General features: G+C 44.8%; 1 protein-coding gene and 1 pseudogene across 1 annotated transcript; one reads left to right on the top strand and one right to left on the bottom strand.

Moving 5' to 3' along the window:
- Positions 1-690: 690 nt before the first annotated feature.
- Positions 691-1,431, bottom strand: LOC136654364 (olfactory receptor 5A1-like). Its single transcript, XM_066631338.1, has one exon. The coding sequence runs from the start codon at positions 1,429-1,431 to the stop codon at positions 691-693; it is 741 nt and encodes a 246-aa protein (XP_066487435.1).
- A 4,362-nt stretch (positions 1,432-5,793) lies between these two features.
- Positions 5,794-12,569, top strand: LOC136652645 (olfactory receptor 1L3-like; annotated as a pseudogene).
- Positions 12,570-24,331: the final 11,762 nt, after the last annotated feature.

Here is a 24,331-nt window from a genome sequence, read left to right as displayed (position 1 = left end):
CATTCCCAGAATTATCTGGTGATGATTGTGGAACCTTCTGCATGTAAAACATGTGCTTTACTACTAGCCCAACTATCTATGGTGAGATTTCCCTTTTTTGAAGCATATACAGTACCTACTTCATGTCCCTTTTCCATAGTACAAAGGAACTGTGGAAAATAAGCAAAGTCTCTGTGTCCTGGAGATTGTCACTTGGTTCGGAACAAACACCCTCCTAAAAATGTAGTGAAATTTCCATTCCAATACGAAAAACACAAAGCCAACAACCAGTGCTAAACTTGATTTCACATATCATATTTTATGCTCCCATAGCATAAGTATTGTTTTCAAATAATGACTGCTTGCAAGAAAGGAAAGAAAAAAGCCCATCACATGCAACTTCTCATAAATTTGAGAAAACAGAGGGAAATATCCTTTCTGACTACAGGGCCTCCCATTTATCTGCAGGGGTTCCACTCCAGGAACCCCCACAGATAAGGAAACCCATGAATTTTACATAGCATGAGACATCAACGGTTTATACTGAAGCAATTTCTTGATGACTTCCTTCACTTCTCTGGTTTTCAAGCTGTAGATAATGGGATTCAACAAAGGGGTTGCAATGCTGTATTGGATGGAGAAGAGTTCATCCAGAATGACTGAGGAAGCGATGTTGGAGGAAAAGTACCTAAAGGCACTACTACTGTAGTACTAAACCACAACAATGAGGTGGGAACTACAAGTGGAAAAGGTTTTTCTTTTGGCTTCTGCTGAATGCATCTTCAGGACTGTACGGATGGCGTGGATGTATGACAGTACAATAACAAGGAACGAAAAGCCTCCTCCCGTATTAGCAGCAATAACGAACATAACCCTATTCAGGAAGGTGTCTGTACAAGATAAGTCAACTAGAGAAGGGAATTCACAGCTGAAATTCCTGATAACATTTGAACTACAGAACTTAAGTTTCAAAAGAGGCAACATATTTACCAATGAATATATGAAGCCCATTGCCCATGCCCCTCCCACCAGCCCTCTGCAGAACTCTCTGTTCATGATCTGTGCATAATACAAGGGCTTGCATATGGCAGCATATCGGTCATAAGCCATGGCTGAAAGAAGGAAGACTTCAGTGATTCCTGTCAAAAAGATGAAAAAAATCTGGGCAATGCAGCCGTAGTAGGAGATGGTCCGGCTTGAGCACAAACTCATTAGGGCCCTAGGCACAGTCACTGAAGAAAAGCAGACATCCAGGAAAGAGAGGTGACTCAGGAAGAAGTACATGGGACTGTGGAGGTGAGTGTTGGTCCTTATTATCATCAAGATGACCATATTTCCCATCAAGGTTGCTGCATAGATGCACAAAAACATAAGGAAGAGGAAGATTTGGACTAGTGGGTTGTCTGAGAATCCCAAGAGGACAAAATAAGTTGCTGACGTCTGATTTTCCATTTCCTTTTCCAGCAAAAATATATGCTGCCATTAAAAAAATAAAAAATAAAATTGCAGTTAGGTGAAACAAAATTCATAAGTAGATCTGTATAGGTTCTTCCACCCTCCTCTCGATTCTTTTGATGTGAAGAAATGAAGCAAATCTGTTTATGTCAGGTTTGTGCTTCTATGAGTGGTTGGCAACCTTCAGTCTCGAAAGACTATGGTATAAGCCTACAGCACCCAGGCGGTCTCCCATCCAAGTACTAACCAGGCCTGACCCTGCTTAGCTTCCAAGATCAGATGAGATCAAGCATGTGCAGGGTCACAGTTGCTGCCAATATTTCACCTTGAAGTTGACCTCACTGCTCTCAGAATAACATTATATCAGGAAAAGACTAAATATAGCCCTCTCCCCAGCATGTTGGATTTTTTTTCTTCCCCTCAGAGATCTTTCAATCAGTGTGGAAAGGCATTGACACATTACCACAAGACCAGCTCAAGACTTCCTGATGCCCAAGGCATCATGACAATGCTGCCCCCCCCACTACTTAGTGATATACCAACATTGGCTCTTCCCAGTCTCTTATCGGAAAGGGAAGAGGGGAATGGGAGGAGAATGGTGGAATAGACCATCTCTCCCCCACATTGCCTCTCTGGTTCCATCCCCAGCATACCTTTCCAATCCAGGGAGTGGGAGGAGAAAGAGCAGCAGTGAAGGTCCTCCAGTATTCCAAGTCAATATTCCAATGGCTATGTACTCTGCCCTGCATATGTAATTACCCAAGCTAGAAGACTGTACAGTTCTGCATGCTAAATATAACCCAGTAACTTTCCAATGCCTTGCACCACAAACGGATGCTTAATTTTCTTTCCCCTGGAGCAGCCTGCCTTACCAGGGAATATACCCGAAACTGTGCTCTTTGCTGATTCCCAGCTTAAGATGCTCCATGCAACATATTCTGAGAAGGCAACCTACACCATGGTGAGGCAAAAGGTAACTGGACTTCTGAAATAATTCCTTCTCTTTTATAATGGTATTCTGCCCTCAACTGCAAAGAGTCTGTAGAATCTCACTGGAAAAAAAAAAAAAAATCTGTATTTTAGGATTGTCTCTCAAATCTCTAATGGTTTCCTCTGGGACAGATTCTCTGAAGTTTAATCATCCATTCACTCAGGGGATAGGCATTGTCTTTGCGCAGGAACAAAACTATATTGTACTTTTTCCATGCACTTTGTCCAATAAAATTGAAGAGGGAATTTTAAAAATATGCCTCCAGCTCTTGGAATAATGTGCAAAGACTCATTGACTCTGGTCACTTCACCATTCCTCCCCACATAAACTACCTTCTCAACACATCCATTACTCACTCTCCAATGCTTGGATTATTTTGTTTGGAAATAAAATCATCTTCCTATGAAAAGCCTTATTCTCCTCAGTGTTTCTCCAAGTGTGGGTCAGGATCCACTAAGTGTGTCACAAGCCAATTTCAGGTGGGTCATGTAGCACCTACTCAGCCACCATTGAGAAGACAGAGCTGAAAATGCAGGGTACAGAGTTGCTGAACAAGGCAGGCTCTCAGTGGGAGAAAAGCATGGTGCTTTGGCCTGAATAGGTGAGAATATGGGACGCTGGAAAAAAGGGAGAGGGTAAGGTGGTTGGAGAAGGATCCAAATCTGCTTTCACTTTTGAGCAGGAATGTTTGAATTCTGAGCTATGCCAAATAATGGGATGTTCGTGTAATGGGATGTTTGGCTGGTTGAGGTTTAGTTTTGAAACCTAGATGATGTTACTTCCAGTCATGACATCACTTCCAGGTCAATGACATCACTTTGGTGAGTTCCAAAAGATTGTCATTCTGAAAAGCAGGGATGGGGATGTCCAGCGTGGTTTGACTCGAGTCAAGAGTCACTGTCCCCCTGCGACTTGACTTGAAAGCGATTCATAACAGGGACACTTTTCGAGTTGCCAAGTCACCCTTTAGTGACTCTGCAGGACTCATCAGGTCTGCCCCTTTAAAAAGCCCGGCACGGGAAAAAAATGGGACCACTGCCAGGGAGTGAGTGAGTGAGTGAGTGAGTGTGTGTGTGTGTGTGTGTGTGTGTGTGTGTGTGGGAGGTCACTTTAAAGACTCCCCTGCTGCCCCATCCCCCATCTGTAAAGAGGTCAAGAGAGGTGGGAGGTACTGCGACAGAGCGGGGACAGAAGTGGCAAGAGGGAGGACGGTCACAAGCAGCAGCTGGGAGGCTTACCAAGACAACCCGATCCTTGGCAGCCCTACTGAGAAGTAGTCCACCGCAGGCTATCATTCAATGAAGCGCCTTCCTTCCCAACAGTCCTGTGGTGCAAAGCTTGACTGCAATGAGCTCCCTCCCTCCTTCCCTGTCTGCTCCTCCTCCCTGGGTTTCTCAAGCCAAGTGTAAGACAAGAACCCCCTTGGTTTCTCCTCCTGCCCTTCCTCAGCTAATGAAAATATCAGAATGCCTGTTCTGTGTCCAATGATCATCTGTTCCTTCCTTCCTATTGGAGACAGGAAAAGAGAGCCCAGTCCCGTCTCCCCCATTCATTGCAAGAAGAAAGCATTTACCCCTTCCTGCTTTCCTGCTGGAACCTCCCTGCTACTCACCCTGTCGAAATGCTGGCCCCACGAGGTTTTTCATGCCGCAAAAACAGTAAGCAGGCACACCCAGACACAGACAGACTCAAGTCTGCATGCTTGGGAACGAGTGCTAAGTCAGGCGGGCCCTGACTCGAATGTTTTTCAATCTTCCACATGCGTGACTCATCGCCGAGTCACCCAAAATCATGCACAGCTGGACACGGAGGCAGTGATCTGGATGTGGAGGGGATTAAGATCACTCCGTTGTCATGGACAGATCACTTCCTGGTAAGGTTTAGGCTTGTTGCGACTTCCTTCCTCCGCAGAGGCGGGGGGCCGTTTTCTATGGTCCGTCCCCGGAGGCTAATGGATCCTGTAGGTTTCCTGACGACTCTGGGGGATTTTCCCACTGCCAAGACTGGCGTCTCATCTGAGGCCCTGGTTGACCTCTGGAATGGGGAAATGACCAGGGCAGTGGATGAGATTGCTCCGGAGCGACCTCTGCCATGTCGCAGACTCGGAGCAGCTCCTTGGTTTACTGAGGAGCTGTGAATGATGAAGCGGCAGGGCAGACGTCTAGAGCGACGGTGGCAGAAAACTCGCGATGAATCCGATCGGACACGGAGTAGAGCTCATTATAGAGCCTACTCCGTGGCGGTGGTAGCAGCGAAGAGATCGTTCTTCTCTGCTACCATTGTGTCTGCTGACAACCGTCCAGCAGAGCTGTTCCGTGTGGTGCGGGGCCTCCTTCATCAGGCCCCTCTAGTGGACCAGGAGGAATGCACAGTCAGCCGCTGTGACGGGTTTGCGCAACACTTTGCAGATAAAATCGATCGTATTTGTCACAACTTGGATGCCACATTGACAATGTCTGATGATGTCCCCTTGGCAACTGCTTGTCCAGTGTTGTGGGATTCTTTTCAGCTTCTACAGCCTGAGGATGTGGACAGACTCCTTTGGAGTGTGAGGCCATCTGCCTGCCTGCTTGACCCTTGCCCAGCTTGGCTGATTAGAGCTGCCCGGGGTGGACTGGCTGAGAGGACAGGGAGGGTGGTTAATTCTTCCTTGATGGAGGGGACGTTGCCACTCGCTTTGAAACGGGCGGTGGTTCACCCCCTCCTGAAGAAGCCCTCCCTGGATTCCATGGTGTTGGATAACTACCAGCCAGTCTCCAACATCCCGTTTCTGGGCAAGGTAATTGAGCGGGTGGTGGCGGCCCAACTCCAGAGGGTCTTGAATGAAATGGATTATCTGGATCCTTTTCAATCTGGTTTCAGGCTGGGCTTTGGGATGGAAACTGCCTTGGTCGCCTTGGTGGATGACCTACGCCAGGGACTGGACAGGGGGAGTGCGTCCCTGTTGGTCCTGCTGGACCTCTCGGCGGCGTTCGATACCATCGACCATGTTGGCCAAGTTGGGAGTTGGAGGCACTGTTTTGCAGTGGTTCCGCTCCTACCTGGAGGGTCGGTCCCAGATGGTGGTGCTGGGGGATGCCTGTTCGACACCCTGGCCTTTGAGGTGCGAGGTGCCACAGGGTTCAATTCTATCCCCCATGCTATTTAATATCTACATGAAACTGCTTGGAGAGGTCATCCGGGGGTTTGGAGTGGGGTGTCATCAATATGCTGATGACACTCAGCTCTATCTCTCCTTTCCTCCAGACTCCAGGGTGGCGGTTGAGGGCCTGGAGCGCTGTCTGGAAGCAGTGAGGATCTGGATGGGGGCTAATAAGCTGAAATTAAATCCGGATAAGACAGAGGCTCTCCTGGTTCAGAAATCCTCGATGCAGGTACTGGACTATCGGCTTGCTCTGAATGGGGTTGCACTCCCTCTGAAGGAGCAGGTCCGTAGCTTGGAGGTCCACCTGGATTCGCAGCTGCTCCTGGATTCCCAGGTGGCGGCTGTGGCTAGGGGGGCCTTCGCGCAGCTTCGGCTGGTGCGCTAGCTGTGGCCGTACTTGGATCTGGCAGACCTGGCCACGGTGATCCATGCAATGGTGACATCGAGGTTAGATTATTGTAACGCGCTTTATGTGGGGCTGCCCCTGAAGACGGTTCGGAAACTGCAATTAGTGCAGAATGCAGTGGCCTGTGTGGTCACTGGAGCTAGGCGGTTTGACTCTGTCAGCCCATTTCTCCGGGGGCTGCATTGGCTGCCCATTCGTTTCCAGGCCCAATTCAAGGTGCTGGTTTTGACCTTTAAAGCCCTATACTGCTCTGGGCCAGGGTATCTCAGAGATCGCCTACTTCTGTACAATCCGGCTCGTCCTCTTAAGTCATCAGAGAAGGCCTTTTTACAAGTGCCGCCGCCTAAGGAGGTAGGTGGGGCGGTGGCAAGAAATAGGGCCTTCTCAGTAGTGGCACCAACATTATGGAATTCCCTTCCCCTTGACTTGAGAATGGCTCCCTCTCTTGAGACTTTTCGGCGAGGCCTGAAGACATTTTTGTTTAAAGAAGCCTTCTGAGTGCATGACCTTTTTAAACATCTTTTCTGTATCTTTTTTAGTATTTTTACAGGTCTGATTCCTCTGATTTGCTACCTTTTGCTCTTTTTATCTGACTTTTTATTTGACTATGGTTTTTATGGGTATATGTTAATGTGTTTTAAATATGTTTTTATTTGTGTTTAAATTATGTTTTTAATCTGTTTTTAACATGTTGTGAGCTGCCCTGGGTCCCTTTGGGGAGATATATATATCTCATATATATATATATATATATATATATATATATATATATATATATATATATAATAATAATAATAATAATAATAATAATAATAATAATAATAATAATTTATGCAACTCAAGTCCAATTCACTGACTCGGGTTCTCAATCCTGGGACGTAAAGAGTGGGTCCTGGGGTCCTGGTGCTAAAAAGTTTGAGAAAAACCGTCCTACTATGTTTATAAAATACTTCTTTGAGTAAGGAGGCGCTAACATCGCGGCATTAGGGGCTACTGCACCATGCCATAACAATCGGATGCAAAATGGCCAGCAGAGTGCAGCACAGAAAACAGAATTGAAATTGTTCCTTTTGTTCAAAAGTTATGGCCAAAAAACCAGAAGGAAAAAATGTATGGAGCCCTATGGAAAGTGAAAGTGGGCCATATTGCGCGTTTACTCGCGAGTAGGCATACATGCCATAGTCTGTTGAAAAGGACAGGCTGAGAGGAATCCAATGACACCAGAATGGTCCCAATCCAATGAATGCAGTCCAAAAAAACACCCGAGAAGCTCCCCCCTCCCAGCTGCGAGTCTGAGTCCGAAACGAAGCCTTGTGGCCCCAAGTAGGCGGATTTGCCTTAGTCGAGGCAGGCTGAGAGGCTCCAAGGATGTCAGAAAGGTCCTCATCCAATGAGGGCAGCCCCCCAAAACACCGGAGAAGGAGGTTCCTCCCTCCCAATCTATGGAGCCCTATGGAAAGCAAAGCAGCCTCACAGTCGCATTGACTCACAAGTACGCAGGCGTACCTTGGCTGGTGGTCAGGCCAGGCAAAGGGGAATGTGAGGACACCAGAAGGGTCCTGATCCGATGGAGTTGCTCCAGAAGGCAGCCTCCCTCCCCTAAAATGTACAAAAAAGAGACTTGAACGGTAAGGGGGAAGTTTTCTATTTTGCACTTGTGAAACCAGGTGGGTCTTTATTCTGATGTGCCTGAAACAGAAGAACTTTAAACTGGGCACTGGGAGTGCTGATGCTTTTAGGGGGTTGTTATTGCAGGCAGACTACACAGTAAGCTCCATTGACCACTATGGGACTTACTTCTGAGTAGACATGCATAGGATTGGGCTCAAGGTCTGCAATCCTACCCACACTTTCCTGAGAGTAAGCCCCATTGACCACAATAGGACTTACTTCAGAGTAGATTCACTGGCGGAACAGGACTGGCTCCCCCTTATTTAATTATTTCTTTTATTTTAATTTAATTATTTATAATTATTTATTTTAGTATGCTTGATGATGTCACTTCTGGCCATGACATCACTTCCAATGGGTCCTGGACAGACTGTCATTCTAAAAAGTGGGTCTCGGTGCTAAAAGTTTGAGAACTGCTGCCATAAGGTGTTAGTAAATTGACAAGGGGGTGTGTGTGTGACTCTATAAGGTTTCAAAATCACTAAAATCAGAATTTGGAGAAATAAGACCATCATGTTATATATCAATCAGTGTGTAATTTCATGCAGAATGCAATGAAACAAACCACATTGAAATATCTGTGTTCTAACAAAAGGTACAGCCAAGAAACCAGTGGGCGACGGGGCAATGGTACATCACCACGCCCACCACCTGGGGCTTTGCCCCGCCCACTGCATGGGGTGATGCGCAGGCCTCCCGCACCAGGTGACGCGAATCCTAGTGACGCCACGGCCTCCGGAAACAGTTGGAAGTGACAACATCATGTCACCACCACTATCTGGGTGCCACGCTTCACACAGGGTGCCATCGGCCTCTGGTCACTGCTGCTGTTCATGCTAATGCATGGGGGGGTCTCCTGAGGGTGGGTTGCACACAAAAGTGTTTGGTATTGGGCCCCACAGCTCCTTAGGCTGGCCCTGTCCATATCTCAATGGTGCTCCTGGAGAAAGATCCTTTCACAAGCAGTCCCGCCATTTTTATCTCCACGGACATATGACGGCAACATGGCTGGTGTAAGTCCAAGGAGACCCATAGGTGATGGGCAGACTACCAGGGGGTAATTTTTTTTTTAAACTTAACTTCTTGCTGAATCTTCAGTCACCCTCCCACAACGGGATGCAGTGTGCACTTTGTAGGTGTGGTGCATCAGGGGTGAAGGATAGAATTGGGCAGAAAGTATACTTCTGAAGCATATTTTAATCTTTTGTCTCATTTTGTGCAATATAATGAGTATCATGTCTCCAGAGATCTAATTATTTGTTTTAAGTTTTCTGAATCTAAGGGTCATGTGTATATCCCTAGGCTCAACAAACATCTCAGAAGAATTTCCCCTTACAATGAGGTACTGCACATTTTATAATGGCTGAATGTAATCCAGGAGTGTTTTCAAACTATACAGAGAAGCTCATATGGTATAGAAGCTGTATCTCTCACGTCTGCTTGGAGTGAAAGAAGGAAGAATAGAGCTCATTCAGGTATGAATTGTTGCCATGGAGTCACTGGGGGGGCTACGCTCTTGTGCATGGGAGGGAGTGCAGCTGGCTGCAGGGTGATGGGCTCTGAAATCCCTCGGGCTCCAGGGAAGGCGGGAAGGGCCAGCGCATATGCCCTGCATATGTAATTACCCAAGCTAGAAGACTGTACAGTTCCTCACGGGAGGGGAGGAACTCTTACATGCTGTGGTGAGGCTCCCTGCAGAACTTAGTGCTTAGTGCTTTGCACCCTTCTAGCTACACCACTGCACCCAGACATGACGTGAAAAACATAATAGATGCACAAAGAAACCCAAGTAGCCAATGCAAGTGCATTTAAGTTGTATCATCGTTTGTCAAACTGTACTTAAATTTTGTTATTACTTGTTTTTTAAAAAGGGAAAGGGGGGGGGGGACCTGGAAAACTATAAGCCGGTCAGCCTAACATCTATACTAGGTAATATGGTGGAATGCCTCATCAAAGATAAAATCTCAAAACACATAGACGAACAGGCCTTGCTGAGGGAGAATCAGCATGGCTTCTGTAAGGGTAAGTCTTGCCTCACAAACCTTTTAGAATTCTTTGAAAAGGTCAACAGGCATATGAATGCGGGAGAACCCGTGGACATTATATATCTGGACTTCCAGAAGGCATTCGACACGGTCCCTCACCAAAGGCTACAAAAAAACTCCAGTCAGGGAATTAGAGGGCAGGTCCTCTCCTGAACTGAGACCTGATTGAAGACCAGGAAACAGAGAGTGGGTGTCAATGGACAATTTTCACAATGGAGAGAGGTGAAAAGCGGTGTGCCCTAAGGATCTGTCCTGGGACCAGTGCTTTTCAACCTCTTCATAAATGACCTGGAGACAGGGTTGAGCAGTGAGGTGGCCAAGTTTGCAGAGGACACCAAATTTTTCCAAGGGGTGAAGATCAGAAGAGATTGTGAGGAGCTCCAGAAGGATCTCTCCAAACTGCTTGCTCCCAGGAAAGTCTGGATAAGATTGTAGCTTGCATTCATGAAGCCTGCTCCTATGTGTGTTTACTGGGAAGTAAGTATCACTAAATTCAATTCTGGGGCAGGGATGGGGCACTTCAGACCTGGGAGTGAAGCAGGCCTCCGCCTCATCTTAACCCCTGTCTCGGGCCTGCCGGTGTTACACAGGGCTACTCGGTTCTGCGCCAGCTAAATATCTGGCACAGATTCATTGAGTAGGCTGTTCCCTTACCCTGAGGAGACCTTTTAATCAAATTGCTTTTAATCCAATGCTGGATACAGCGTGGACCCAGCAGCCCCACTGTGCCAGCGTTGGATAGCATTGGGCTACCCGCTGTTTTGCCAGAGCAGAAGGTTCAAAAATGTCCTTTAAAATTCCACTTTCACAAGCCCACTATATTGAGCATTTTTTTTTTTGTTGCTGTTGCCAGGCTTGGATCCTCAACAAACTCACCAGTGTTTAGTCTGTTGAGGCAAAGGAAGTTTGACTGTTGGTATTTTCCAAGCCAGAAGGACCCACTCAGAAATGTGGATAGTCTTATTGATGTTTCTTGTTTTCCTTGCTTTTCTTGGGTGCAGGCACTTCCATAGATAGATAGATAGATAGATAGATAGATAGATAGATAGATAGATAGATAGATAGATAGATAGATAGATAGATAGATAGTATTGGCAACCTTCAGTCTCGAAAGACTATGGTATCGCGCTCTGAAAGGTGGTTCTGGCACAGCGTCTAGTGTGGCTGAAAAGGCCAATCCGGGAGTGACAATCCCTTCCACACCGGGAGCAAGTGCAGTCTGTCCCTGGTCTGTCTCCCTGGCTATGGGCCTTCCTGGCTATGGGCCTTATAGATAGATAGATAGATAGATAGATAGATAGATAGATAGATAGATAGATAGATAGATAGATAGATAGATAGATAGATAGATAGATAGATAGATAGATAGATAGATAGATAGATAGATAGATACCTTTATTGGCATACAAGCAGTCATATTAAAGAGAGACAGTGAATTAAAATTATCATAATAATGCAGACACTGTGACTCTCTAGCATTGCAATCCAATACAGGATAGTTTGGTGAAATTTGGCTGGTCAAATTCAAACACAAATCTCAACCTGCATGAATGAGTCATCTTTATTTCTTCCTAAGATTTTTTTCAGATATGTTTACTGGTCATGTCTCATTATCCACTGCCTTGTTCCGGAACCCCCCAGTGGATAAAAGGAATCAGTGGATACTAATTCAGTGGAAAAATAGCTTTAAAGACCCAGGTCACCACAGAATGCATTGATATAGATATTATACTGCCTTGAGCCACTAGATGGGGTAAATAATGGAATCTAATGGAATGAAATTATAATTATTTAACAGCATGAAGGTAGCAAATTTGATTTTGGTGCTTTTATTTCTTGTTACAAGGCATTTAAAGGTGGACCTCAGTATCAGTGGTAAGTCAAATCAGAGGGTACCAAATACGAGGTGGATACTGACGTCCTACCTGTATTTTCTTTTGTCATTTCATAGATGTTGAAGATTGTCAATGGGGAACCACTCTGCTCAGTTCTACTTTTCTCTCAGTGGACTCTCAAATGATATACACTTCCAGATTTTCCTCTTTTCCCTATTCTTGTTGATTTATCTGTTGACCCTGGTAGGGAATGGAATGATCATGCTGGCTGTAAGAACCAGTCCTCATCTCCAGAGTCCCATGTACTTCTTCTTGAGCCACCTCTCTTTCTTGGATATGGGTTATTCATCGGTCACTGTCCCAAGCATGCTGGAGACCATCATTGGGAAGCAGAAGACCACATCTGCTGGTGAGTGCTTCACTCAGGCATTCTTTATGTTGCTTTCAGCCACTATAGAAGTCTTTATCCTCTCATCCATGGCTTGCGACAGATACTCTGCCATATGCCAACCACTGCATTCCATGGAATTAATGAATATCTCATTCTGTCAAAAGCTCGTGGCCACTGCATGGATAATTGGATTCTTTCATGCACTTACAAACACATTACCACTCTTAAGGCTACAATTCTGTGGCTCCAATGTTATCAGACATTTCAGCTGTGAGCTCTCTTCAATCATCTCTCTATCCTGCAATGACACGTTCACCAATCAAATGTTATTTTTCCTTTGTGTAGGGGCTGTTACACAATACCATAGTCTTCCGAGACTGAAGGTTGCCAACAGGTCTGAAGATTAACTCCACAGAGGGTTGATATAAAGCTTTCTCTCCCTGCAGCTCTCACCTCACTGTAGTGATTCTCTTCTATGGAACAGGCTACTTTTGTTATCTTCGGCTAAGCTCAGCAACGTCAGTCGTTTTAGATACAATCCTTTCTATACAGTACAGCATCCTCACCCTCTTGCTCAACCCCATCATATACAGTTTGCAGAACAAAGAAATGAAAGCAGCGTTTAGAAAGATGCTGAGACTAAAATCCTGAGATTCTGTTTCCATTAAAACTCTTTGGATGTATCTCAGGTCTGCATAGACCCACACCATAGGATCAGATTCATGAAGGGGGATTCTATATTGGTAGTGCTGGCAGTGCTGAGCCTGCCCTCTCCACACCCCCTTCCACCCGCCTGCCACCCCTCCTGCTGACTTACCTTCACTGGCGAGCAGTGGGAGAAGCACTGGAGTGCGGGGGGGGGGGAGGAGGCCTCATGGATGGGCCAGCCCTGTGTCCAGCCAGTTTGCTGGCTTTACAAATCAGGCTCCATGTTTCCATACTGTGCCTCAGTTTTTCAGTTTGACATCGAGTTGGGAGATAATACATTCAAGGCAGAAATTCAACAGGTGAAACGTTCCTCCATTGCACAGCTTAGAGTTGCACCTGATGAAAGTCTGCCTAATGCCTCTGTGGATGGCACTGTGCTTCTCCAAGTGCCACATACTATATGTATATAAATGTCCAGTCATATTCCAGTGGTACCTATTAAGGCACTATTGCCATTGTGATTGAATATACAGTTAAAACCATTCAGGCCAGCAGGCATATCTTGCACTACAAATGTATAAAGTACTTCAAGAATTGACACAGTGCCTCACACCAAGTTTCCACTTAGCATTGGCATCACGAGGGCTTGCATCACCTGGTGCGGGAAGCCAGCACGTCACCCCCATGATGGACCTCCTCCCATGCAGTGGGCAGAAAAATACCATGGGTAGTGGGCGTGATGATGTACCATTGCCCCATCCCTACTGGTTTTTTGGCTATAAATTCTGATAGCATAGAGATATTTCAACATGGTTCATTTAATTGAATTCTGCATGAAATGACACATTGACTGATATATAACATGATGGTATTCGAAAATATGAAGATTTTAAAAATTGGGGTGAGTAGTGGTGTCACCCTCCTGCCGTGTCCGGGAGGTGTCATTGTGTCATCTGGTGCAGCCCGCACCCTCTAGCGATGCCACTTCTGCTTCAGTCAGCATCGGTATATGTCTTCTCACAGGAATATCTGCATCCTGCTCATGAGAAATTCAGGCCACAATCCTAACCAATTTTCCAACACTGACATAAGGGCAATGCAACTTCGAGGTCAGGGGACAAACATTGCCCTACCTTGAGGAGGCCTCCAAGACTGTCCCCCAACTGCAGGATGTAGCACATGCCCCACTGGCTTGAAGCGTTTAATCAACTCACATATTAAATATCTCACTTCCAATAAATTGCCATTAAACTTTGAGAAGTCTAAAATAGTGGTTTTCGGTTCCCAATGGAAACCTACCTCTTGGTCCTTTGGTGGGAAGGTAATTGAACAGGTTAAAGTTTTCAAGTACCTGGGAATTCTGTTTCATCATAGGCATACTTGGTCACCCCATCGCCAGGCTGCTATTAACTCAAGCAGTTTATTAGTTCAAGCTACTTTGCGGGTTTTTTTACACCTGGGGCAAACCTTATATCCCAGCAGCGGTGCAGATCTTTAAGTCCAAGCTTCTGGCAAAGTTGCTGTATGGTACCTCTATCTGGATTTCAGCCATTTCCACTCTAGTAGAACGTGTTCAATCCAGATTATCTACAAATGTACTAAGAGCAAGATTTAATAGACCAATGGAAAGTCCCCAGTCATTTTCTTGCAACCTGACCTCAAAAGAGTCCTTGACCCATGTACTTTTGTATTATACCCACTATATTGATTTACGCCATCAGTTTCTATATCCATTCCTGGAAAGCTTTCATGGTTCAGATACAGACTTGGTCTGGTACTTGTTAGACGGGAGAAATAAGTGCCGCTCATCAAATGTAGCAAAATATATATTTAAGGCACAGTCGAGGCGTAAATTCTTCTGTATTTCTTTGCCTGATCAATGATTGGTGTCTACCCTGAATGTTTTAATTTTGTTTTCTTGTTGGATTGTTTATGCCAATAAAGGTGGAATGAATGAATGAATGCCCCACTGGCACAGCTATGCCAGTGCTGGAAAGTTGGTTAGGATTGCTCCTTCAGTTTTATAATTGCCTTTAACCCAGCACCCAGTTCTCCCATTGTGAGCCAGTCCTGACTGACCCTTAGCAAAGAGATCTTAGTGACAGTCAGGTATGGCAAGATGAAGAGTGTAAATAAAGAGGACAACTACTTCCTTTAGTAGCTGGTCATTCCTATTACTGAAGGCCCAATCCTACCGAAACCCCCGCATGGTGATGAACAGACTCTAGCTCAGGCAACATTGTATCCTGATAGGATTTTTGTCTGCTAGAGCTCAACCCAGTTAACTCAAGACTGTCTTGCTTGCATATTGGGGGGGGGGGATATCCTATTTCTTTCCATAGTGTTTATTCATGCTGTGTTTCCTGTAGGACAGTGGTTCCCAACCTGGGGTAGGTATACCCCTAGGGGTAGAACTATGGGTGTACCAAAAAAAAAATTCAGTAATGACAAGGAAAGGGAGGTAGCATCCCAAAATGCCTTGCAGGGGTGGCAAGGTAGGAAGGATGGCAGTTAGCTGACTGCAAAAGCCCCACAAACTGCTAGATTTCCCCCCCCCAATTGGTGTTTTATTATCAGATATGGATCAGTGTTTGAAAGCTGGCACAGTAAAAAAAAACAAAAACTGAAACATAATGAGGAAAGTGATCAATCATCAATAATTTCTCAGGACACATCTAACATTTTGGGGCAAAAGAGTCTTCAGTTCTTCAAACAGGTAAAGAGAAAATATTGCGATGAATACATGGTATGGATTTTGAATATAGGAGATGAGGATTATCCTAAACCCAAATAAATTAAAAGTTTACAATAAGTATAAGTTTAATAATTATATATTTTAAAAAAAGAAAAATCCTCTTAACCCTCCCAAGCAGTAACTCATTTCTTTAAAAACAATTCCCCAACCATACTAAAGGCTGCAATCCTATCCATAATTATAGTTGGCAACCTTCAGTCTCGAAAGACTATGGTATCGCGCTCTGAATATCCATAATTACTCAGGTGTAAGCCCCATAGACTATCATTGTTAAAAGCATATGCATAGTAGCCTGCTAAAAGTACAGATATGTAACATTTCTCCAAATGCAGTTATGTACTATGACAGCATCACGTCTAATATATTAAAAATAAAATACATGTTGAAATGAATGGGAATCCTTCTGAAATTGGTTTGTGACCCACAGTTTGAGAAACACTGTGTTAACCCAATGCCCATTCACTAATTGATAATGAAATCCGTGGGTTTTGAGACCCTGTAATCCTCCAGAGGTGAGGGAACCCTCTGGGAGGTCTTAGAAGGTCATTTCCAGTTTTTTGTGAAAAGTGGAAGTGATGTTTTAAGGCCTTAAAGGGCCTTCAGAGGACCAGGGAAGCCCTCTCTGACCCTCTGAAGACCTTTTAAGGCCTTAAAACGTCACTTCCAGTTTTTACCAAAAAGTGGAAGTGACTTTCTAAGACCTCCCACAAGCCTTAGAAGTCATTCTGAGGTCTATGGAGGCCACACATGGCCTTCTTGACCTTTCGAACACCCTCTGGGAGCTGTGCTCTCCTCGCCTCTGGAAGGTCCATGTGGGTTCAACCCATGAGTTCGGGAACCTGCAGAAGCTGAAATCCTTGGGTTTCAAATTCATGGATACAGCGGGCCCACTGCACTTATCATAGTAACGTTTTCTGCAGGAGGTCTCCTTTGCTGCCATTCATGATGGGAATTAATTTGCTTGCATTCTGGGAGCAATAAGCAAAATCTTCACTATGATAAATTAGAGTACAGCAACAACAAGATATAAAAGAGAATTAAAGGATCAGTGTTTTAGAATTTTACGCTAAATTCCCGAGGGACAGCAACTCCAAGGACTATGAGTGTGTTTATTTATGCTCGACAAATAGTTGAAGTAACAAGTTCCATTATTTGTATGTGCAATGAGAATTATCCCTCTCCTTTGGCACTACATACAATCAAAGACAAAAAAATGTAATCATTACTGTGTGGATAAAATAGGAAAAAAGGGAATATGAGTCAGGTTCCTTGGCCTCTGAGTCGGGCAGCTCAATCCTACCAAGTTTCCCCTGTGCTGATGCAGCTGCACCAGTGAGGGCGACCATGCAACTCATGTGGGAATTTAGCAGGCAGAGGTCTTCTTGAGGTAAGGAGACAAGGCCCCAGCTGCAGGTCAACTCAGACCTGTGCCAGCAATATCGTTGACCTTTGCCAGTGGATCAGGTCCAGGAAGGGGATAGGATATGGCACACGCTGGTGCCCCTCATCCTGCCCCCTTCCATGCCTTTTCTGCCCAGACCCACCTATGTCACTGCCCTCCTCACCCCTATGCTCTTCTGCATCCTGCTCTCGCCCTGAACATCTCCCTGGGCTGTACCTGCCTGCTCTGACGGGATTGAAGGTGCACCATTGCAAAGTGCTTTATGGCACATTTTTATGGCTAGCAGTGGTGGAGCCCACATTCTTATGGCATAAAGCAAGCATGGGATTGGGCCAAAAACCATACTTAAGAGTAGAATGTTTTAATAGTTCAGCATTATATCTGCATATTGAACCACCCAAGTACGTATTTGGGAGTGAAATCGTGGTTTGAAGGGAGTTTGAAAACCATGGGTTGAGTATACTATCTGCACCAAGCAGATCCTTGATTAAGAACATTCCTCAACTTTCTAGCCTTTGCTTGCAAGATGACCAACACAATACGCATCCCTTTTTGCATGCCCTCTGGGACCATCAGACTCAAATTACTGCAGAAAAGTGACAACAATTCTAAAATCATTGGTTAGTATCAGTCTCAAGATAGGCACTACTTTTGGAAATTAAATTGAGCCTGACTACTCCTTTTACTACTCTGAAGGGGGCAGAGATAGAGTTTGCCTGGCTGGGGTGTTGCCACGCCTCAGTTTGGGAACCTCTGCCCTACTTCAATTATCCTCATATAGACTGGGTCAATTTGTGTTCTGGTCACGATAAGGACATCGGATTTCTTGAGGTGCTAAATGACTGTGGCTTAGAGCAGCTAGTCACGGAGCCCACCAGAGGGCAGGTGACTCTGGATTTAATATTGTGTGGTACACAGGACCTGGTTAGAGATGTCAATGTTACGGAGCCATTGGGGAACAATGATCATGCTGCAATCTGTTTTGACATGCACATTGGGGGAAGAATACCAGGCAAATCTCTAACAAAAACCCTTGATTTCCGACGGGCGGACTTCCCTCAATTGAGGAGGCTGGTTGGAAGGAGGTTGGAAGGGAGGGTAAAAAGAGTCCAATCTCTCCAGAGTGCATGGAGGCTGCTTAAAACAACAGTAATAGAGGCCCAGCAGAGGTGTATACCGCAAAGAAAGAAGGGTTCCACTAAATCCAGGAGGGTGCCCGCATGGCTAACCAACCAAGTTAGAGAGGCTGTGAAGGGCAAGGAAGCTTCCTTCCGTAAATGGAAGTCTTGCCCTAATGAGGAGAATAAAAAGGAACATAAACTGTGGCAAAAGAAATGTAAGAAGGTGATATGGGAGGCCAAGCGAGACTATGAGGGACGCATGGCCAGCAGCATTATGGGGAAAAATAAAAGCTTCTTCAAATATGTTAGAAGTAGGAAACCCGCCAGAGAAGTGGTTGGCCATCTGGGTGGTGAGGGCGGGAAAGGGGAGATAAAATGAGACTTAGAGATGGCAGATAAATTAAATGAGTTCTTTGTATCTATCTTCACGGCAGAAGACCTCGGGCAAATACCGCTGCCCGAACGGCCCCTCCTGACCGAGGAGTTAAGTCAGATAGAGGTTAAAAGAGAAGATGTTTCAGACCTCATTGATAAATTAAAGATCAATAAGTCACCGGGCCTTGATGGCATCCACCCAAGAGTTATTAAGGAATTGAAGAATGAAGTTGCAGGTCTCTTGACTAAGATATGCAACTTATCCCTCAAAACGGCCACGGTGCCAGAAGATTGGAGGATAGCAAATGTCATGCCTATCTTTAAAAAGGGAAAGAGGGGGGACCTGGGAAACTATAGGCCAGTCAGCCTAACATCTATACTGGGTAAGATGGTGGAATGCCTCATCAAAGATAGGATCTCAAAACACATAGGTGTACAGGCCTTGCTGAGGGAGAATCAGCTTGGCTTCTGTAAGGGTAAGTCTTGCATCACGAACCTTATAGAATTCTTTGAAAAGGTCAACAGGCATGTGGATGCGGGAGAACTCGTAGACATTATATATCTGGACTTTCAGAAGTCGTTCAACACGGTCCCTCACCAAAGGCTACTGAAAAAACTCCACAGTCAGGGAATTAGAGGACAGGTCCTCTCATGGATAGAGAACTGGTTGGAGGCCAGGAAGCAGAGAGTGGGTGTCAATGGGCAATTTTCACAATGGAGAGAGGTGAAAAGCGGTGTGCCCCAAGGATCTGTCCTGGGACCGGTGCTTTTCAACCTTTTCATAAATGACCTGGAGACAGGGTTGTGCAGTGAGGTTGCAAAGTCTGCAGACAACACCAAACTTTTCTGAGTGGTGAAGATCAGAAGTGATTGTGAGGAGCTCCAGAAGGATCTCTCCAGACCAGCAGAATGGGCAACAAAATGGCAGATGCGCTTCAATGTCAGTAAGTGTAAAGTCATGCACATTGGGGCAAAAAATCAAAACTTTAGATATAGGCTGATGGGTTCTGAGCTGTCCATGACAGATCAGGAGAGAGATCTTGGGGTGGTGGTGGACAGGTCGATGAAAGTGTCGGCCCAATGTGCGGCAGCAGTTAAGAAGGTCAATTCTATGCTTGGGATGATTAGGAAAGGTATTGAGAACAAAATGGCTAATATTATAATGCCGTTGTACAAATCGATGGTAAGGCCACACCTGGAGTATTGTGTCCAGTTCTGGTCGCCGCATCTCAAAAAAGACATAGTGGAAATGGAAAAGGTGCAAAAGGGAGCGACTAGGATGATTACTGGTCTGGGACACCTTCCTTACGAGGAAAGGCTATAGCGTTTGGGGCTCCTCAGCCTAGAAAATTGACGCCTGAGGGGAGACATGATTGAGACATACAAAATTATGCAGGGGATGGACAGAGTGGATAGGGAGATGCTCTTTTCACGTAACACCAGAACCAGGGGACAGCCACTAAAATTGAGTGTTGGGAGAGTTAGAACAGACAAGAGAAAATATTTCTTTACTCAGCATGTGGTTGGTCTATGTAACTCCTTGCCACAGGATGTGGTGACGGCATCTGGCCTGGACGCCTTTAAAAGGGGATTGGACAAGTTTCTGGAGGAAAAATCCATTACGGGGTACAAGCCATGATGTGTATGCGCAACCTCCTGATTTTTTAAATGGGCTATGTCAGAATGCCAGATGCAGGGGAGGGCACCAGGATGAGGTCTCTTGTTATCTGGTGTGCTCCCTGGGGCATTTGGTGGGCCTCTGTGAGATACAGGAAGCTGGACTAGATGGGCCTATGGCCTGATCCAGCGGGGCTGTTGTTCTTAGCCTGGGGAGACCACTAGCAGACTCTGTTCCTATGTTGGATGCAAAAGAGCTGCACTGTCTCCCTCTGGATCAGGGTGCAGGACCATCTTTAGGAATGGGCTACCCATCGGTTAATGAGTGTGTTGTCAGAACCCAAGGCCTGTAAAAGTTTATCAACCCCTTGCCTGCAATGACAAAATTATTTTCCATAATAATCATGACAGGAAATGAATAATAATAATAATAATTGTAAGACAAGAAACACAGCCAGTGAACATTTTCTTTCATTGAACTTTATGTACACAAACACACTTTGTAAGTTTGTAAATTTATATTTCTAGATTCATATTGAACTTCATGACTTTGCATATATAATCATGCCAATCAACATGCTTCTTTTGGAGGCAGCTGCAACCAGTGTGAGCTAAATCGCAGCTGCAGCAGGAGTCACTCCGCAATCTTGGGGTGGCCTCTTTGACATCCCCTGTGCAGCTTGGCAACCGGGTTCAGGGCCCCTGCCGCCTGCTTTGTATGCCACCAAACATTCCACATTACTTTCAATCACAATGCACTATCAATGTACATGACACTATTTCCAACATCTTCAAGAAAAGTGGAAGAACTTCCGTAATTGCAGTCACTGCCCTTAATCCACATCTGTAGCCATCTGCGCACCTGGCAGTGCTGGGTGGATAGGATTGGGCTGCTACTTCCGAGCAGACACACAGAGGGATGTTCGGTAAGATCAACACCACACATGCTTAATGGCTGCCTGCTCGTAATAGTACAGTTCAAAACAACCTTCTTAATTAGCTATAAAGAGAAGAAAAGTACATTTCTTGAAATCCTAAAAACATGTTTTTCTGGTTGCACAGATGCCAAATCTACGAGACGAGTTGTGTGTCTACTTTATAATTATCAAAATCACTAAAGATTTTTTTTTCTTCTGCTCAATTTGGTAACACAACAAATCATTTTATTTAAATATCCATCATTAAATTCTGAGCTCACATCTATTTTGAAGCATCTGTGCCACTCAGAGCTGAGAGTAGCCGTTGCTCCCTAGAGTAATAGAGTTCAATTCATCTCCTCTTCTTTAGTTTCTCAAATAGAAAACTGTTGTTAGTGGAATCTCTATGTCTACAGAGAGCTTCTGTTCCTGTGTCGTTCCTTCAAGGAATGTGTTAAGTTCTACTAAGGAGTTTAGTCCAAACAGGGCCACTGTAGTCAGGAGGACTGTAGCTTATAAGAATGTCATGTATTGTTTTAAAGAATACAAACATGCAACTTGGCATGCTGTTGTCCTTGCTGTCGCTCCCTGTTCTTGTGTGTAAGATTCCTAGAAACACCCAGGAGAACCTGTACATGCCCGGAGACCCCACTGTCGGTGGGATCCTTTCTGTAATACCAATTTCCAAATTGATACACAGTTTTACAGACCATCCAGATACGATGCGTTATATGCTTAGGTAAGTTCTTCATTGTTCCATAGTCATAAGGCTAGTTCACAAATCATGACTAGAGGGGCAGAAATTGGCATGAATGATGACATCACACGTGAAATTGTTCTTCAATAGTCCGAAGTATTGTGGAAAAGGAGGACTACTCTGAGTATGTTCAAGGTCAGCAACTACCTCTCTCAAGTGTTCTCACTGTATTGTATGCGATCACCCTTTATTACATGGCAATTCACTGAAGTGTGTCATGAGACATTCGTTCAAAGTTCTTGTCTATTGGCAAAATTTGGCTGCGTGATCAGGGACCTTGGTGCAGTGGCTCATGACACACTTCAGTAGATTGCCATGAAATAAGGGTGATGAATATATGAATGCTACACAAACTACTTCTTAGGGAGATAAATGTATAATAAGAGGAAGAGGAAATCCAGAAATTTATGTGATGCAACATATATTTAAGTTCTGAATGGTCAGTGGAAAGAGAGAAGTGAAAAAATCCTTGACAGGGAAGGGACCTGTAAACCTGCAAAATGAAGGAAGGAAGAGAAGAGGGAGGAGAAGATATAACTGGGAAGACACCGTTTTAGAGAAATGAGGGATATTAACCAGAGGACCAGACATTTATAGATTTTTACATGGACGATAGATTTTTACATAGACAATAGGTTCAATTAAGATCCAGGTTCAAATTGCTGCTCAGCCACAAAAATTCATGGTTAACATTGGGGCAGTCAATAGCTTAGTCTCACCTCACAGGATTGTTATGAGGAAAAAAGAGGAAAGAAACAATGTACACCATTCTGAGATGCTTGGAGGAAAGGCAGCAATAAGTAAGTAAGCAAGTAAGCAAGTAAGTAAAATAAATAAATAAATAAATAAATAAATAAATAAATAAAGTAGCAAGCAAGCAAGCTCAACATGGGCCATGTTACATTCTGAGATGTCCTTGATGGATTCCCAGTCTCCCAGATGGCTATTTCCTATTGTGTCACACACTTGAAAGGGTGCACTGGGAGACTTCCCAATTGTTCCGGAGATGTGTGTCCTCACTAACATACACCTCCTGATTGCACTTCTAATGAGATTGAGGAGGAAAATCAGCATCTAAATATTGATGCTTGGTGACCACAAATGGTCTTACTTATCTCAGAGCTAAAAGCTCCCATGATTTGACATTGTTTGCATGTCTAAATAAGCATGGAACAGTCCAAGATGAAGCTTTCACAAGCCAGGTAGAGCAGTTGCTCCAAAAAACCAAATGTCATCCCTCCTTCTTTCACTTTCTCTTTCTTGAATTTATCTATCGTTCCCGTGCACAACTTATATTTGTCTCCTTGTCTTAGCAGAGATTCTTAATGTTTGTAAATCATTGTGTATGTGGTCCTAATGACAGTGCATGAAATATCTTATCTGAATTTAAGTACTACCAATCTCATTGCAGCAAGAATATGCCACATTTTCAGCATGTCCTGTCCTTGATTTTTGCAATTCATGAGATCAATCAGAATGCCAGACTCTTGCCCAATGTTACCCTGGGATTTCACATCTGTGACAACATGTTTAATTCATGGAGTACGTATGAGAGTGCCTTGAGTCTACTGTTCACACAGCAAAGGAATATAACCAATTACAAGTGTGATAGAAAAAAACATGTGTTGTCTGTTATTGGAGGGCTTACTGAAGAGACTTCCATCCAGCTGGCCCCAATTACCAATGTCTACAAGATTCCTCAGGTACGTTACTGATCTTCCTCAATGCCTTTCCATTTAATGATGCTCATTGGGTGACATGCAAATTAAATAACTGTGGGTCGAGACCCACTAAGTGGGTTGCGAGTCAATTTCAGATGGGTCCTCATTCATTTCAAAGTGTATTTTATTTTTAATAGACTTGATGCTACCATGGGATGTGACTGTATTTGGGGAAATATTATAGATGTGTACTTTGAACAGACTGCTATGTATATGCTTTTAACAATGATCATCAATGGGGCTTAGTCCCAGGGCAGTGTGGATAGGATTGGAGCCTGTTTGGGGAACTTTTTCAAACAGATTGGCAACTGCTTGGGATAGTTTCTTATTTTAAATACATTTTTAGCTTGAACTGTTAATTTCCTTAATTTATTGATTTGATTTGGTCATATGGGGTGTGTGAGAAAAGTTTTCCTGCTTGATGATGTCACTTCTGGGCATGACATCACTTCCAGTTTAATGTCATCACTTCTGTTGGTTCCTGACAGATTGTCATTCTAAAAAGCAGGTGCTAAAAAGTTTGAGAACCACTGGTCTGTTGGGTTCCCTTATGTGTTCAAGAGGAGAAGAAAGGAAGTTTGCCTGACTCTTTTCATTGCACTCATGATGTCTGGAATAAATCAGTTCCTGGAATGACACATTTTTCATAAATAACTGAAATTTAATCAACATACGAGTAATGTAGAGGTGCTCATGTAGGGTGAGCAGCCATGCCCAAGCGCCTTGGATCCTGCGGAGCTTGGCTCTGCGGAACCGCCGCTCCCTCTCCCCCGACATGTGTCCCACATGCCCCCAGCCACACCTCCCCCCTCCCCGTAACGCCTCCCCCATGCCACCGACCTCACCCCCATCTCCAAATTCTGCATCCCGGCAGTCCGGGAAACCACTGAGCCGCAGAACTTGGGCGCCTGCTGCATGCTGGCTCAGCGCCAGCTGGAGCTGGGCTAGCTCCGGTTGGAGCCTGGCAGTAAGCCCTGCAAACGTGCCTTATGGCACATTTGCGACTGAGGTCTGCAGCACAGAGCCGCACCGTGGACCCCAGGTTTGGGCTCTAAATATTGCTAGAAAACTAGAAACAATCATACCACTTTAGAATAGGG

The sequence above is a fragment of the Tiliqua scincoides genome, chromosome 5 (assembly GCF_035046505.1).
Source record: "Tiliqua scincoides isolate rTilSci1 chromosome 5, rTilSci1.hap2, whole genome shotgun sequence".
Classification (NCBI taxonomy): domain Eukaryota; kingdom Metazoa; phylum Chordata; class Lepidosauria; order Squamata; family Scincidae; genus Tiliqua; species Tiliqua scincoides.
This window is presented reverse-complemented; position numbering and strand designations above follow the sequence as displayed.